Source organism: Lemur catta, chromosome 12 (assembly GCF_020740605.2).
Source record: "Lemur catta isolate mLemCat1 chromosome 12, mLemCat1.pri, whole genome shotgun sequence".
In the NCBI taxonomy this organism is placed as follows: domain Eukaryota; kingdom Metazoa; phylum Chordata; class Mammalia; order Primates; family Lemuridae; genus Lemur; species Lemur catta.
In genome coordinates this window covers 44,733,664-44,747,697 of record NC_059139.1, presented here as the reverse complement: position 1 = coordinate 44,747,697, position 14,034 = coordinate 44,733,664, and the positions used below count along the sequence as shown (strand labels likewise).

Below are 14,034 nucleotides of genomic sequence, written 5' to 3'. Positions count from 1 at the left end.
ACTTTTGCATATATTCCATACTTACTGACCCGACAATTTTATTTCTATGCTGTTATATTCAGTAAATAATCCTAAACATAGTAAGAGTTTTAAGAATAACCTTTACAGTATTAGTTATAAAGTTAGAAACACCTAATATATAACACTAGACATAATTAGATAAATTATAATGGACCTATGATCCATTACTTTAATTTCCATAAAAAAATTTAATAATAAAAATAACATTGTTAAATCTGTAATAAAAATATTTTAATTACTGGCATAAGAATAGACAGACCCATGAAACAGAACAGCACCTAAAGGAAACATCACAAATGAAAGATAACCTTCTCAAAAATTAGCACACTTACAAATCAATAAAAAACAAAGACAGTATGGTATTGGCACAGGAACAGTATCAATGAAACAGAAACTAGAAATAACCCCAATATATGTAAGTTTAGTATCTGATAAAAATGATATTTAAAAAAAAAACTGAAAAAAGTTAGATTATTCAATACATGATGTTGGACAGCTACATAATCATCCCAGGGTTAAAAAAAAAAAAAAAAACAAGTCAGACCTATACCTCACCAAAATTAATTCTAGGTGGATCAGAAGATTTAAATGTAGAAGCATTTTTTTAAAAAACCTACCATACCAGCCTGAGCAAGAGTGAGACCCCATCTCTACTAAAAATAGAAAGAAATTATCTGGCCAACTAAAAATATATATACAAAAAATTAGCCGGGCATGGTGGCTCATGCCTGTAGTCCCAGCTACTCGGGAGGCTGAGGCAGTAGGATCGCTTAAGCCCAGGAGTCTGAGGTTGCTGTGAGCCAGGCTGATGCCACGGCACTCACTCTAGCCCGGGCAACAGAGCGAGACTCTGTGTCAAAAAAAAAAAAAATAAAAAAAAATAAAAAACCTACCATAAAACATCATGTAAAAACACTTTTATAATTGTGGATTTGGGGGGAGGAGAAGCTTTGTAAACTACCTGAAAGCCAGAAGTCTTAAAAGAAAGATTAATAAATTCATCTACACAAAAATAAAAAATGTTTAGCAAAAAACACCATACACAAAATCAAAAGACAAATGACATAGAGAGGGAAAAAAAACTTGAAACCTCTAACACAAAGGGTTTTTTTTCCTTAATGTAACAAGAACTTCTACAAAAATCAATATGAAAAAGATCAATATCCCATCTTTTTAAAAAAGTTGAATGCTATCAACAGATGTTTCACAGAAAATAAACGATAAATGACTCAAACACACAAAGAGATGCTCAACCTCACTCAATAAATATATATGCTCATCAAATCTACAAAGAAATGACGTAAGTGAAAGTATTTAATAATTAACAACATACTAGTATTGGGGGGAAGCCCCTCCCATACACTGCTAAAAAGAGCAGAAACTGACATAATTCCTATGGAGGATAATCAGCCAGAACAATTAGTCAGAAGAGTTCTGTTTCTAGGAATTAAATCTATGGATAAATGTGCAAAATGATTCATTTATAAGTTAGCTATTACCACATTGTGTGAAATAGCAAATTTTTAAGAACAACCTAAATGTCTACCACTATGAGACTAGTTATCACTCTATGGTACAATTAAATATACCACGTACTCATTAAAAACAATGAGGATACTCTTTGGCACGTATTTCTGAAAAATGAAAACTTATATTCATACAAAGATCTTTACGTCAATGTTCATAACAGCTTTATTCATAATAGCCAAAAACTAAAAACAAACCAGATGTCCTTCAGTAGGTGAACAGATAAATAAAACTGTTGGCCAGGCACAGTGGCTTACACCTGTAATCCCAACACTTTGGGGGGCTGACGCAGGAATATCACTTGAGCCCAGGAGCTCGAGACCAGCCTAGGCAACACAGCAAGACCCCATCTCTAAAAATAATTTTAAAAATAGCTGGGTGTGGTGGTGTACACCTGTAGTCCTAGCTACTTGGGAAACGGAGACAGGAGGATTGCTCAAGCCCAGGAGTTCAAGGTTAGTCAGCTATGATTGGGCCACTGCACTCTAGCCTGGGCAACAGAGTAAGACCTTGTCTTTAAAAACGAAAAAAAAAAAAATTAAGGAAAAAACCCACAAAACGGTGGTACAGCCATACCATGGAATACTGTTCAGCAATAAAAAGAAACTAACTACTGTTATACAACCATCTAGATGAATCTCCAGAAAACTATGTTAAGTCAAAAAGCCAATCCTAAATGCATGATTTCATTTTTATAACTGCATGTAAGATTCCACTGACATAATACTCTTGAATTACAAATTAATTGCTTCTTTTTTCAAAGACAGGGTCTTGCTGTGTCTCCCAGGCTGGAGTGTAGCGGCGCCATCATACCTCACTGAAGTCTTGAACACCTGGGCTCAAGTGATCCTCACACCTCAGCCTCCCAATTAACTGGGACTACAGGCATGTACCACTACATCCAGCTAGTTTTTAAAATTTTTTATAGAGGCAGGGGTCTCAATATATTGCCTAGGCTAGTCTCAAACTCCTGGCCTAAACAATCTTCCCACCTCGGCCTCCCAGTGAGCCACTGCACCCAGCCTTGAAATAACAATTTTATTTTTCAAAAGAACCCAAGCTGTCAAATGAAATGACAAATTTAATGGTAAACAGGTTGCCAGATATCAAGGAGTAAGAATGGGAGGGAAGTAGGTGTGTCTAAACAAGCGTCATTCTATATCTTGACTGGAGCAATGTCAATATCCTGGTTTTGATACTGCAACATGCACAATATGTTACCACTGAGGGATACACCATAAAGGGTAGATGGGGTTTCTCTGTATTATTTCTTATAATTGCATGTGAATCTACAATTATTGTAAAATAAAAAGCTTAATTTAAATTAAAAGAGAAACAATAAGGAAGCTCTTTACTGTTTTGCAAGGATCTCTAAGATACATTGTTAGGTTAAAAAAAGGTAGAAAACAGTATATTATTTGTATTAAAAAGAAGAAAAAAAATGTTTGTATTTCTTTATATATAAAATATCTCTGGAAAACTAAACCAGAAACTGATAATGCCATATACCTGTGGGAAGGGAGAATAAGGAGGCTAAAGAACAGATGTGGGAAACTTTTCACTGCAAATCCTTTTTCTGTAGATTATGAATTTTGAAAACATGTAGAAAATATTACTTATTCAAAAATAAAACAGAAATTTGAGAATAAAATTTGATTTAGATTCTTGCTTCATACTGTATACCAAAGTCAACGGCCAGGAATAGAGTTAAAACTGATTACTGGCCAGACAGGGTGGCTCAAGCTTGTAAGCTAAGCACTTTGGAAGCCCCAGGTGGGAGGACTGCTTTGAGGCCAGGAGTTTGAGACCAGCCTAGGCAACAGTGAGACCCCATCTCCACAAAAAAGAGAAAAAAAATTAGCTGGGCATGGTGGCACGCGCCGGTAGTTCCAGCTACTTGGAAGGCTGAGGCAGGTGGATCACTTGACCTCAGAAGTTTGAAGCTGCAATGAGCTATGATGGCACCACTGCATTCTAGCCTGGGAAACAGAGTGAGCCCCTGTCTCAAAACAAACAAAAAAGACTGATTACTGAAAATTTTATACCTCTGGAGAAAAACTTCCTAAGTTATAAATCAGCAAAAGATAGAAATAAAAAATTAAACACAAATGAGAAATTCTAGTAAATATATGGGGAAAAAAACAAGTCACCTGTAAAGAAATGCAAATTAAATCAATGAAATGACATTTCTCCTCCACCACCATTTTATTAAATAGAAAAAAATAATTTCTTTTGAAATGTTAGTATCTAATTGTGGCAAGGATGTGAATAACTTGGCAATGCTACACTACTGGTAAAGCACAACTGTTCTACAAAATAATTTGGCAATGATAATCAAGGCTCATAAAATCTTGGTCTCAGAAAATAATTCTAGGAAATAATACAAAATATTTTTTAAAAAGTTAAATATGTTCTTTATAAAAGTATAAAGAGGCTCATGCTATCCAACAGATGATCATCAGCCTTTTCTTTGTTGAGATTTTGTCACCTCAGTAATTTTACAAAGTCTTTGATACAGGTTTACAGATTTTTTTCATCCCAGTACTTGCCACTGGACAGCTTCAGAACATATAGAAATTAAACATGTAAGCAAACATATTCTAGCTTTACAGTTCCTTGAATTCCTGTGGGTGTCAAGACATTGCTCATTTTTTAAAAAATTTATATAATTTTGCTTTTTTTTTAACATTCAGTCTACATAGAAACTGTCAAAACAGACAATGACAATTATATTTTAGGTCATCACAGCGAGACACTGGGAAAAGTTTTCAATCAGCAATAATCACACCTCAGATAAATCTCATTGGCTATAATAACACCACTGCACAAAGCTGAGACCTTTTTCCTAAGGCCAATAAAATGCAAGCACTGCTTTGTTTTGGTTCCACAAGTCAGAAGGGCCTTTGGCAGTCAAGTGTCCATTTATGGCTAGTTCAACAGCTCTGTACTAAATTAGTAGTAATTTCCTAATTCAGTACCTTTTCTACTTCCAGTATAGAGGGGTAATGTGGGGAGGAGACGGATGGGAGATGCTCTAAAATAATTTCTGACATCCAAATAACAATTACCATGTTTTCCCTAGTTGAGTCTGAAATCCAATTCATTTTATTGTTTCAGTTATCACATACCTGCGTTGTTGAACAGCCAATATTCTCAGAATGATTATTAACAACAACACTTGGAGATGGAAGCAGATCAGAGGACTCTTGATTTTTTTTCTGGCTTTCACTGAATGGATTGGATCTTTTCAAATTCTGTCTTGACACAGGTATAAGAGGTTTTAGGCGCTTCTTATTATGGACCTGAGTAGGTTCATCAGACTCCAAACTATTCTTTGAACAAATTAAAGACAAAAATCCCAAGGGTCTTCTGCCAGGTCTAGAAATGCAAATGTAAAGACATTCAAGAATATCCAGGAAGACACATTCTTAATACCAACTTCTCCATTAATGCTAAAATGGCACACTCTACTAAGTATTGATACCACTACGCTACGATTATTTGTGACAAAGGTCAAGGCTTACTCTAAAGTGGTGCATCCCAAGCTTAAAAGTGCATACAATCACCTGAGGATCTTATTAAAATGAAGACTGAATTTTGGTAATAGGTGTGGCCGGAATCCTGTATTTCTAATAAGTCCTCAAATGATGTCCATGCTGCTGGTCCCAGGAGGCTCAGGAGAGGGGGTCAGCAAACTACAGTCCACAGGCCAAATGTAGTCCACCACCTGATTTTGTGAATATGTTTTACTGGAACACAGCTATGCTCATCTGTTTACATATGGCTTATGGTTGATTTGTGCTATAACTGCAGAGTTCAATAGTTGTAACAGAGACCATGTGGCCTGCAAAGGTTAAAATATGTACTATATGCCCTTTTATAAAAAATGTTGGCTTATCTCTATTCAAGAACACTGCTTCTCAACCTATTTTAATCTAACCCCCCATGATCCTATGACACTTGCCTCATCCTATTTTCTTTTTTTTGAAGACAGGGTCTCACTATGTTGCCCAGGCTGGAGTGCAGTGGCTATTCACAGGCACAGTCATCGCACACTACAGCCTTGAACTCCTGGGCTCAAGTGATCCTCCTGCCTTAGCTGGGACTATGGGTACACACCACTGTGTCTGGCTCTCATTCTATTTTCAGCACATCTCTAAGGCCAGGAAAGATATTGCTAGACTTTACTTTCTATAATTTAGATAATAAAAATAACAAATGTATTAAATATCCTTTTTTAAGCTACACATATCCTTTCCTTCCCTTTCCCTTAGTGGAGGCTAGTACATGTCCTGCCCCCACCAAACTCACCAATACCATGTTAATGTTTTGAATTTTGCTGACAAGCCAATAATTATTGATAACCTATGAGACTTGCTTCTAGAGTATGAGGAAAACAGTGTAGGAAAAGTTGGCTTTGGGCTTAAATTCCAACGCTTACTCTTATAGGGAGAAAGCCTTGTTTACCTCTGTGGTGTGCCATAAGGGAGAAGAATGACACATTATTTGGGACTTCAATAAAACAACTTCCAGAACTACCTCTGATATCAGTCCTCTGTCTCATATCATTTACATGTGCATTAGTAGCTACTGTATACAGGAGAATATGTAATGATCAAGATAACCATGAACAATCTAGAAAAGTAAATGTATGATATGTTCTATCCTACATTTGACATACATCAAACTTTGACTAAAATAGTCACAGTTTCAACACTTAAAGTTAAGCTTTCATTGTACAGAATATATATTTATCTTGAACATTACTATATTTCCTTTGCTGAAACTTTCCTTTACATTACTGATAGAGGAATATGTTTATTAAACATCACCCTTAGTACTGGATTTAATCTTTATATATCTGTTCCATATAGGTTATATTTATCCAGAGACAGAGAGAAAGAAAGAGATCTTTTAAAGATTTTTCATGATACCTGGATAGTGGGGTTTTTGAAGATGATATTCTGATTTCCATTTGTTCAGATGTAGACGCAGGATCAGTTCTTTCCTCTTTATTAGACACAATCATCTCATCCTGAGGTAAATGAGGCATATTCTTTTCTGCATGTGTATCTATTATTTTATCAAGAGATCTTGATCCTATACTCTGAAAAGTTGGTTCAACTTGTTCTTTTTGAGGTTCTGGAGTTGTATGTGTGCTTCCTGAGGTAGAAAAAAAGCTTTGTCCCTTGTAAGACTCTCCTTCAAAAAAGAGAGCAAATCGTAAGCACACATACTAAAATTAATATATTCAATTTAATCACAATATTCGAAAAAAAAAAAAGCCATGGTATTGCATAATAAACCTACCCTAGTAACAGTAAGCTAAATTATAATTATTGGGTTACTTGAACTATTAAGATTATAACTGGTTAAAAGCTACAGTAACAGCTTCTGCACTCAGATACAAAATAGTCATATCAATATATTTTGACCTAGAAAATCTTTTTCCAGAAATAATTCCTGAATTTATAAATGAAAGGGTTGTTACTTCCTAAAAATCTAAGGCTTGTTAAAATGTAGAAGCTAAACCAACCCAAAACATAGGTGGTTAATTCTTGGGTACCATTCAAGTTTAGCTAAAGAGTTCTCTTTCCTTAACTAAATAGTACACAAAAGCCAAATAGTAATTAATTGGGACAAAATAATAAATTGCTTGTTAAATAAAAAACGCATTTTCCCTTAGAACTCCTGTTTCTAAGGCCTTGTTCCCAGTGAGAGTATTACAGTTACAGGAAGTAGAATGAAATCGGTAAGTATACCTGCTAAAAGAAATAATACAATTAAAGTTGGTCTATAACATAGCGCCTAATATTTCAATAATGCTGTGATTTGTTTAATACTTTCATTGGAGAGAACAGGATAGATTGAAGAAATCTTTGGATGCCTTAGTTATGAGGGAAATAGACCCTAAATGGTTTAATACCCTACAAAGATTTTAAATTCTTATAAAAATAGAAGACTCTAAGATCTTTTGAATCTCTTAAGTGACTTAAGCTTGAAAAGATCTCTAGTACTAAACTAATTTTTTCAGGGTAAAGTTAAGAACTTATTTTTAAAAATGCCTTTATATTTGGCTTTCTTATTCCTAAAATGTAGTTGTTGAAAGCCATGTGGTTTTCTATTGATGGGAATGGATGAAAGGAACTGCTTTTACTTATCAAAGTGCCAGATACAAGGACTTAGCAGGAAAGAGCTATTGATAATAAAAGTATTATTCCTAGAGAAAGGTGATCATGACTCTGCTCCAATTGCATATTTGAACAAAATGCATCAAAAATAATCAGGGGTACTTAGCAAAATGCAATTGTGTTAAAATTTATTTCACTCACCTGTTTCCTCAAATACATTTATTAATTCCTTTGAACACACCTGTTTTAAGAAAATTTACAAAACAATTTAGAAATCCATTTATCAAGTAAAATTAAAATTAATTTCTTTCTTTCCTTTCTTTAAGTAAAGAAAGCATGTATCTCCCCAGAAAGCTCTAGGGTCAGACATGTCTTATAGCAATGAATTCTACCAAATCTTTACGGAAAACATTATTGCTATTGTTACATAAACTGTTCCAGAGCCCATTAGAAGAGAGAAAGCTGACAAACACCTTTTATAAATCAAGTATAATATTGATATCAACTAATCAGTCTCACTTGACATGAGTGCAAAAATATCAAATGAAATACTACAAGAAGCACATAAAAAGACGAATATATCACAATCAAGTAGAGCTTACTTCATGAATGCAAAGATGATTCAACATTATGAAATTTAATATAATTCAACAATCTGAGGAGAAAAATCATCTCTATTTGCAAAAAATATATCCAATAATATTCATTCTTTAAAAAACTTAATAAAATGGAATAGACATTTTCTTAATATCATAAAATACAACTATTGCAATCCAAAAGCCAGCATCCCACATAATAAACACTGGAAGTACTCCCACTAGAATAAGGAATAAGAAAAAAGATGTGCACTATTGGGACTTTTAACCTTGTTTTTGAATTATATTAGTCAATATAATTAGAAAAAAGAAAAATTAGAACTATAAAAAGTAGAAGAGAAGAATTAGAATTATACTTGCAGATGATGTTTATTTACCTTCAAAACCCAAGAGAATTAACTGAAAAATTACTGCACATAATGAGGGAACACGGTAAACTCTCTATATAGAAAAGAACTGGATGATGGCTAGGTGTGGTAGCTCACACTTATTAATCCCAGCACTTTGGGAGGTCAAGGCAGGAGGATCACTTGAGGCGAGAAGTTCTAGACCAGCCTGAGCAAGAGCAAGACCCCATCTCTACAAAAAATAGAAAACTTAGCCGGGGGGTAGTGGCAAGTGGTGTCACGTGCCTGTAGTCCCAGCTACTCAGGAGGCTGAGGCAGGAGGATTGCTTGAGTCCAGGAGTTTGAGGTTGCTGTGAGCGAGGCTGATGCCACAGCACTGTAGCCTGGGTAACAGAGCAAGACTCTGTCTCAAGGAAAAAAACAAACAAACAAAAAAAGACATTGTGATACTGGCCCCAGAACAAATAGATGAATCAATGTAAAAGAAAGGGAAGTTCAGGAATATATCTAAACACACATGAAGATTATGTATCTCATAAAAGCAGAATTTCCTATCAGTGGACAATAGATTTTTCAATAAATGGTTAAAAGCATCTGAGGAAAACTGGCCCTATTCTTTTCACCAAAATATATTCTAGACAAATAATATTAACTAGAAAATGATACTAACTATAAAGTTTTAATCTCAAAGGACTTTAAATGTATAACATAATCTTCAGAAGCCGCACATAAAACTACTGATAAATCTGATTACAGAAAAATAAAAAATGTTTGGAAGTCTATCTGACTACAGTGTGTATGCATTCTACAATCGTTGTATAGGCTGATGATCCTAAATCTGAAAATCTAAAATCTTGAAATGCTCCAAAATCCAAAACTTTCTAAATACCAACATGAAACTCAAAGGAAATGCTACCTGGAACATTTCAGATTTTGGATTTTTGAATTTGGAATGCTGAACCAGTAGGTATAATGCAAATATTCCAAAATTTTAAAAAGTCTGAAATCTGAAACACTTCTGGCACCAAGCTTTTCAGAAAAAGAATACTCAACCTGCACAAGCAATTTTTTTATTGTTAAAATGCTAAAAACAAAGTTTAGAAAATAAAAATCACAAATTAGTCCACTGGACACTATACTTTCCTTACATATTCACACCATGGTAGAACTATCTTTTTTTAAATGGCATATTATAATCTGATGACCTAGTTTTGTATTTAGTAAAGTACCATAGTCTTTTTTCATGTCATTAAACATACTTTTTTTTTTTAAACGAGATGAGGTCTCACTATATCATCCAGGCTGGAGTGTGGTGGTGTGCGGTGGCTATTCACAGGTGCAATTACAGAATACAACAGCCTCGAACTCCTAGATTCAAGCAATCCTCCTGCTTCGGCCTCCCAAGTCCAGGGACTACAAACATACACCCCCACGCCCAGCTTAAACATACTTTTAAAACAAAGAGGACAATGTCTGCATTGAATGCTGATAAACTGTTAAAACTGGGTGACTGGTACATGGGAGTACATTATACTGGTCTGTCTACCTTTTAATATGTTTGAAATTTTTCATATTAAAAAGTTAATCAAAAAAAATCTACATGAGAAAACAAACAAAAAAATGACAAGCTGGGAAAAAAAATACCTCATTATCATAGACATATATATAATTGAAGTTTTCCAGATCACAAGAAAAATATCAACCCAAAATGAAAAATGGGTAAAGAATATAAAAAGTCATTTCACAGAAAAAGAAATATACATGGCTCTTAAGCATATGAAAATGTTTAATCTTACTCATAACTAGAGAAATTAAAACTATTCTTATATATACTATTTTTTATCTACCAAATATATAAAAGTATACTTGCTCTGCATCTGCTATCACCCAAGAACTACTTTTCCTTTGAGAACATAGATTTTAAATTGACTTTTCGATAATGTAGTTACAAATTATGGTGAGCACCAGAAAGCAAAACAAGAGAGTACTAGGAAACCTACAACACAGTGGCTGGTAACTGATTCTTCATGGTCTGGTCAGACTTCCCTGAGGTAGTGATGTTTGAGCTAAAGAAGTCTGTATGTTTTGTAAGGAAATGCTTTACACAAAAGGGACAACAAATGAAATGCCTGGGACATGAAGGATTATAGTGCATTCAAGAAACTGAAAGATGGCCAATGTGGCTAGAAAGTAAGGCAGAAACTAGCACAAAATGAGACAAGACACAGAAATGGGCCCAACTATACAGGGCTTTAGAGGCTCTGGGTTTATTCCTACGAGCAATAGGAAGCTTTAAGCATTAGAATGATAATATTACTATTATCTTTCAAACATCAGGAAACCTGTTCAGAGAGGTAAAGTATCTCAGCCATGGTCCCATAGCTACTGGTGGTATAGCAAGATCCAGATATGTATAATGTTTTTGGCCTTATTTTTAGCCACTGTCACAGAGCTGGGTTTCCTGATTAATGTCCATCAATTTCCACCTAGAATTGGTTGAAAGTGATAATCCAAAACTTGTTTTTACCTAGATTACTTATGATGAAATGTGTCAGAACTATCTGAATATATATCTAGAAGTTGGAAGAATCTAAAGGAAAAAATAGAACAAGTCTGTTTCAATATGGCCATCTTACTTACTTAATGATCCTATCTTACCTCAGAGGTATATTCTTGACAATCATCTTTTGAAGTGAGCAAAGTTTTTTTGGCAGGAGGAACATCATCACTTTCAAGACTGCAATGAAATCTCTTCTTGGATGTAAGACCCAAATTAGCAGGAGGCTTTTCAGAACCATCTTTTCCAGAATTAGATAAACAAATGGCATCTTGACCAACTGAAGTTATTGGTAAACAAATACTGCATAAAAAGCAAATACATATTAAATCAGTGAACTAGTCCCATAAAAAAATTCCAAGGCCAGGTGCGGTGGCTCACACCTGTAATCCTAGCACTCTGGGAGGCCGAGGCAGACGGATCGTTTGAGCTCAGGAGTTCAAGACCAGCCTGAGCAAGAGTAAGACCCCATCTCTACTAAAAATAGAAATAAATTATCTGGCCAACTAAAATATATATAGAAAAAATTAGCCGGGCATGGTGGCGCATGCCTGTAGTCCCAGCTACCTGGGAGGCTCAGGCAGTAGGATCGCTTAAGCCCAGGAGTTTGAGGTTGCTGTGAGCTAGGCGGATGCCACGGCACTCACTCTAGCCCGGGCAACAAAGCGAGACTCTGTCTCAAAAAAAAAAAAAAATTCCAATAAAACCAAAAAAACTCCAAACTAACTTATACATGGACATGGTCATAAAAATTGCAGTTTTGAGCTACATTCATACTTAAAAGGTTCACAGCTTAAATTCCATAATATTGAATTAAATCTGAGATATATAAAGTGTTTTCCTTGTCTGTAAAGTTAAGCTTTTAATCTAAAATGTCCCTTCCGAATATAAAAGGCCCTAATTTCTAATGCCACTTTATAGACAATAAGTGCCTTAAGCAATGGAAGTTAAAATACAACTTAACCCTTCTACAATAAAGAATTAAGAGTATCAAAAATATATAAAAATGTTATCTCTTTGTACTATTTTTTGCAACTTTCTGTGAATATATAGTTGAGTCTTTTTTGTGTGTTTATATGCATATGTATTTACAAAGTAACCATACATTTTACAGATGCCATTTTATTTCCAGACTGCTAATTTTTTTTCTGTGACAAGGTCTTGCTCTGTTGTCACCCAGGCTAAAGTGCAGTGACCAGACCATAGCTCACTGCAGCCTCGAACTCCTGAACTCAAGCCATCCTTCTACATAGCTGGAACCACAAGGCAGATGCCACCACATTCAGCTAATATATTTTTTTTTTTCTGGAGACAAGGTCTCATTTTGTCGCTAGGGCTAGAGTGCAGTGGCATCATCACAGCTCACTGCAACCTCCAATTCCTGGGCTCCAGTGATCTTCCTGCCTCACCTCCCGCAGTACCACGCACAGTTAATTTTTGTAGAGATGGGGGTCTTGCTCTTGCTCAGGCTGGTCCAGTACTCCTGGCCTCAAGCAATCTTCCTGCCTTGGCCTCCCAAAGTGCTGGGATCACAGGCATGAGCTACTACACCTGGCCCAGACTGCTAAATAATTTTAGCTTTAAAAATAAAATATCAAAGAAGTTTCATACAGAAGTAGTATTATATTAAACATTTTTTTTAAGAGACAGGGTCTTGCTTTGTCACTCAGGCTGAAGTATAGTGGCATGATCATAGCTCCCTATACCCTCAAACTCCTAGCCTCTCAAATAGCTAGGACTACAGGCACTCGCCACCACACCAGCAAACTTTTTTAATTTTTTGTAGACACAGGGTCTCACTGTGTTACCCAGCTGGTCTCAAACTCCAGGCTTCAAGCAATCTTCCTGCCTTGGCCTCACACAGTGCTGGGATTACAGGTGTGAGCCACCATGCCCAGCCATACTGACCATTTAAATAGCACCTTTATCAAATACAAAAATCAACCACATTACATTTCTAAGTTACCACATAAATACCAAATAAGATCTCCATGACAATTGATGTTGGTGAATGGCTTATTCTATTAATACTACTCGATTTATAAAGCATCTTTCCTCCTAGGAAAAAGTTTAACTCATTCGTTACCTCATGTCACCCCTTTCTTCCGTATTCACTGATTTGACCAATATGGGTGCTGGCAGTAAAGGGTTTGGCATTAACTGTGCAGCGGCATCTGTAAAGTCTTCTACTGCATTGGTTGGGATTTCCACCAGAGTTAAAATGAATGCTTGTTCATCCTCTCCTTCTTGGTGTACATTAGCAACTAGATTAGTTTAAAAATTAGTAATGAAAAGGTGAACCATGAAATTAAAAAATCATTGATTTATTTCATTTCTAAACAGTGTCAGAACTTATCACTAAGATTATATAAATTATACCCAAAAAAGTAATTTCATAAAGGATAAAGATGATATACCATGGAGAGGATTTACAACTCTGAATACCAAAACTGGTACACAAAATATTTAAAGGTTTTTTAAAATTTAAGGCCACTATAGACTAAAAAAACTGTTTTGTGTTTTTACATAGTTAAATGGGAGGTAAAAATCATACATCAGGTTCTATGACACTTCACTGAAGCAGATTATCATACCTGTTAGGTCTTGAGGATTGATTACATTCTCTTCTTGGACTTCTAGAATACTAGTTGGTGTACACTGCCATAAAAAAAAATCAAAATGAAACAGTGAGCTTGGCCAAATTTCAATTTTAAAAAGTCTTCCTGACAACACAATACAGGGAAATGATCTTATTTCGAAACTCATAGACTTATCTAACCATATATAATTGTCAAGTGTTTTGAAGCTTTTAGCCATGCCAATAAACTTTTGATTCATTTAAATAAATATAAATA

General features: G+C 35.1%; 1 protein-coding gene and 1 non-coding gene across 7 annotated transcripts in view; both read right to left on the bottom strand.

Moving 5' to 3' along the window:
• Nucleotides 1-14,034, bottom strand: part of BDP1 (B double prime 1, subunit of RNA polymerase III transcription initiation factor IIIB) — an 84,464-nt gene that overhangs the window by 2,378 nt on the left and 68,052 nt on the right. For all 6 annotated transcript variants that reach the window (XM_045565829.1, XM_045565828.1, XM_045565831.1 and 3 more), the window contains 6 exons: nt 13,774-13,837; nt 13,266-13,443; nt 11,281-11,482; nt 7,881-7,920; nt 6,483-6,750; nt 4,677-4,926 (listed from right to left, as the gene is read on the bottom strand). In XM_045565829.1, the coding sequence (XP_045421785.1) occupies nt 4,677-4,926; nt 6,483-6,750; nt 7,881-7,920; nt 11,281-11,482; nt 13,266-13,443; nt 13,774-13,837 (1,002 nt within the window). The remainder of the gene's footprint in view (nt 1-4,676; nt 4,927-6,482; nt 6,751-7,880; nt 7,921-11,280; nt 11,483-13,265; nt 13,444-13,773; nt 13,838-14,034) is intronic.
• Nucleotides 4,242-4,381, bottom strand: LOC123648673. Its single transcript, XR_006738701.1, has one exon. It is a non-coding gene; the product is annotated as a U4 spliceosomal RNA (small nuclear RNA).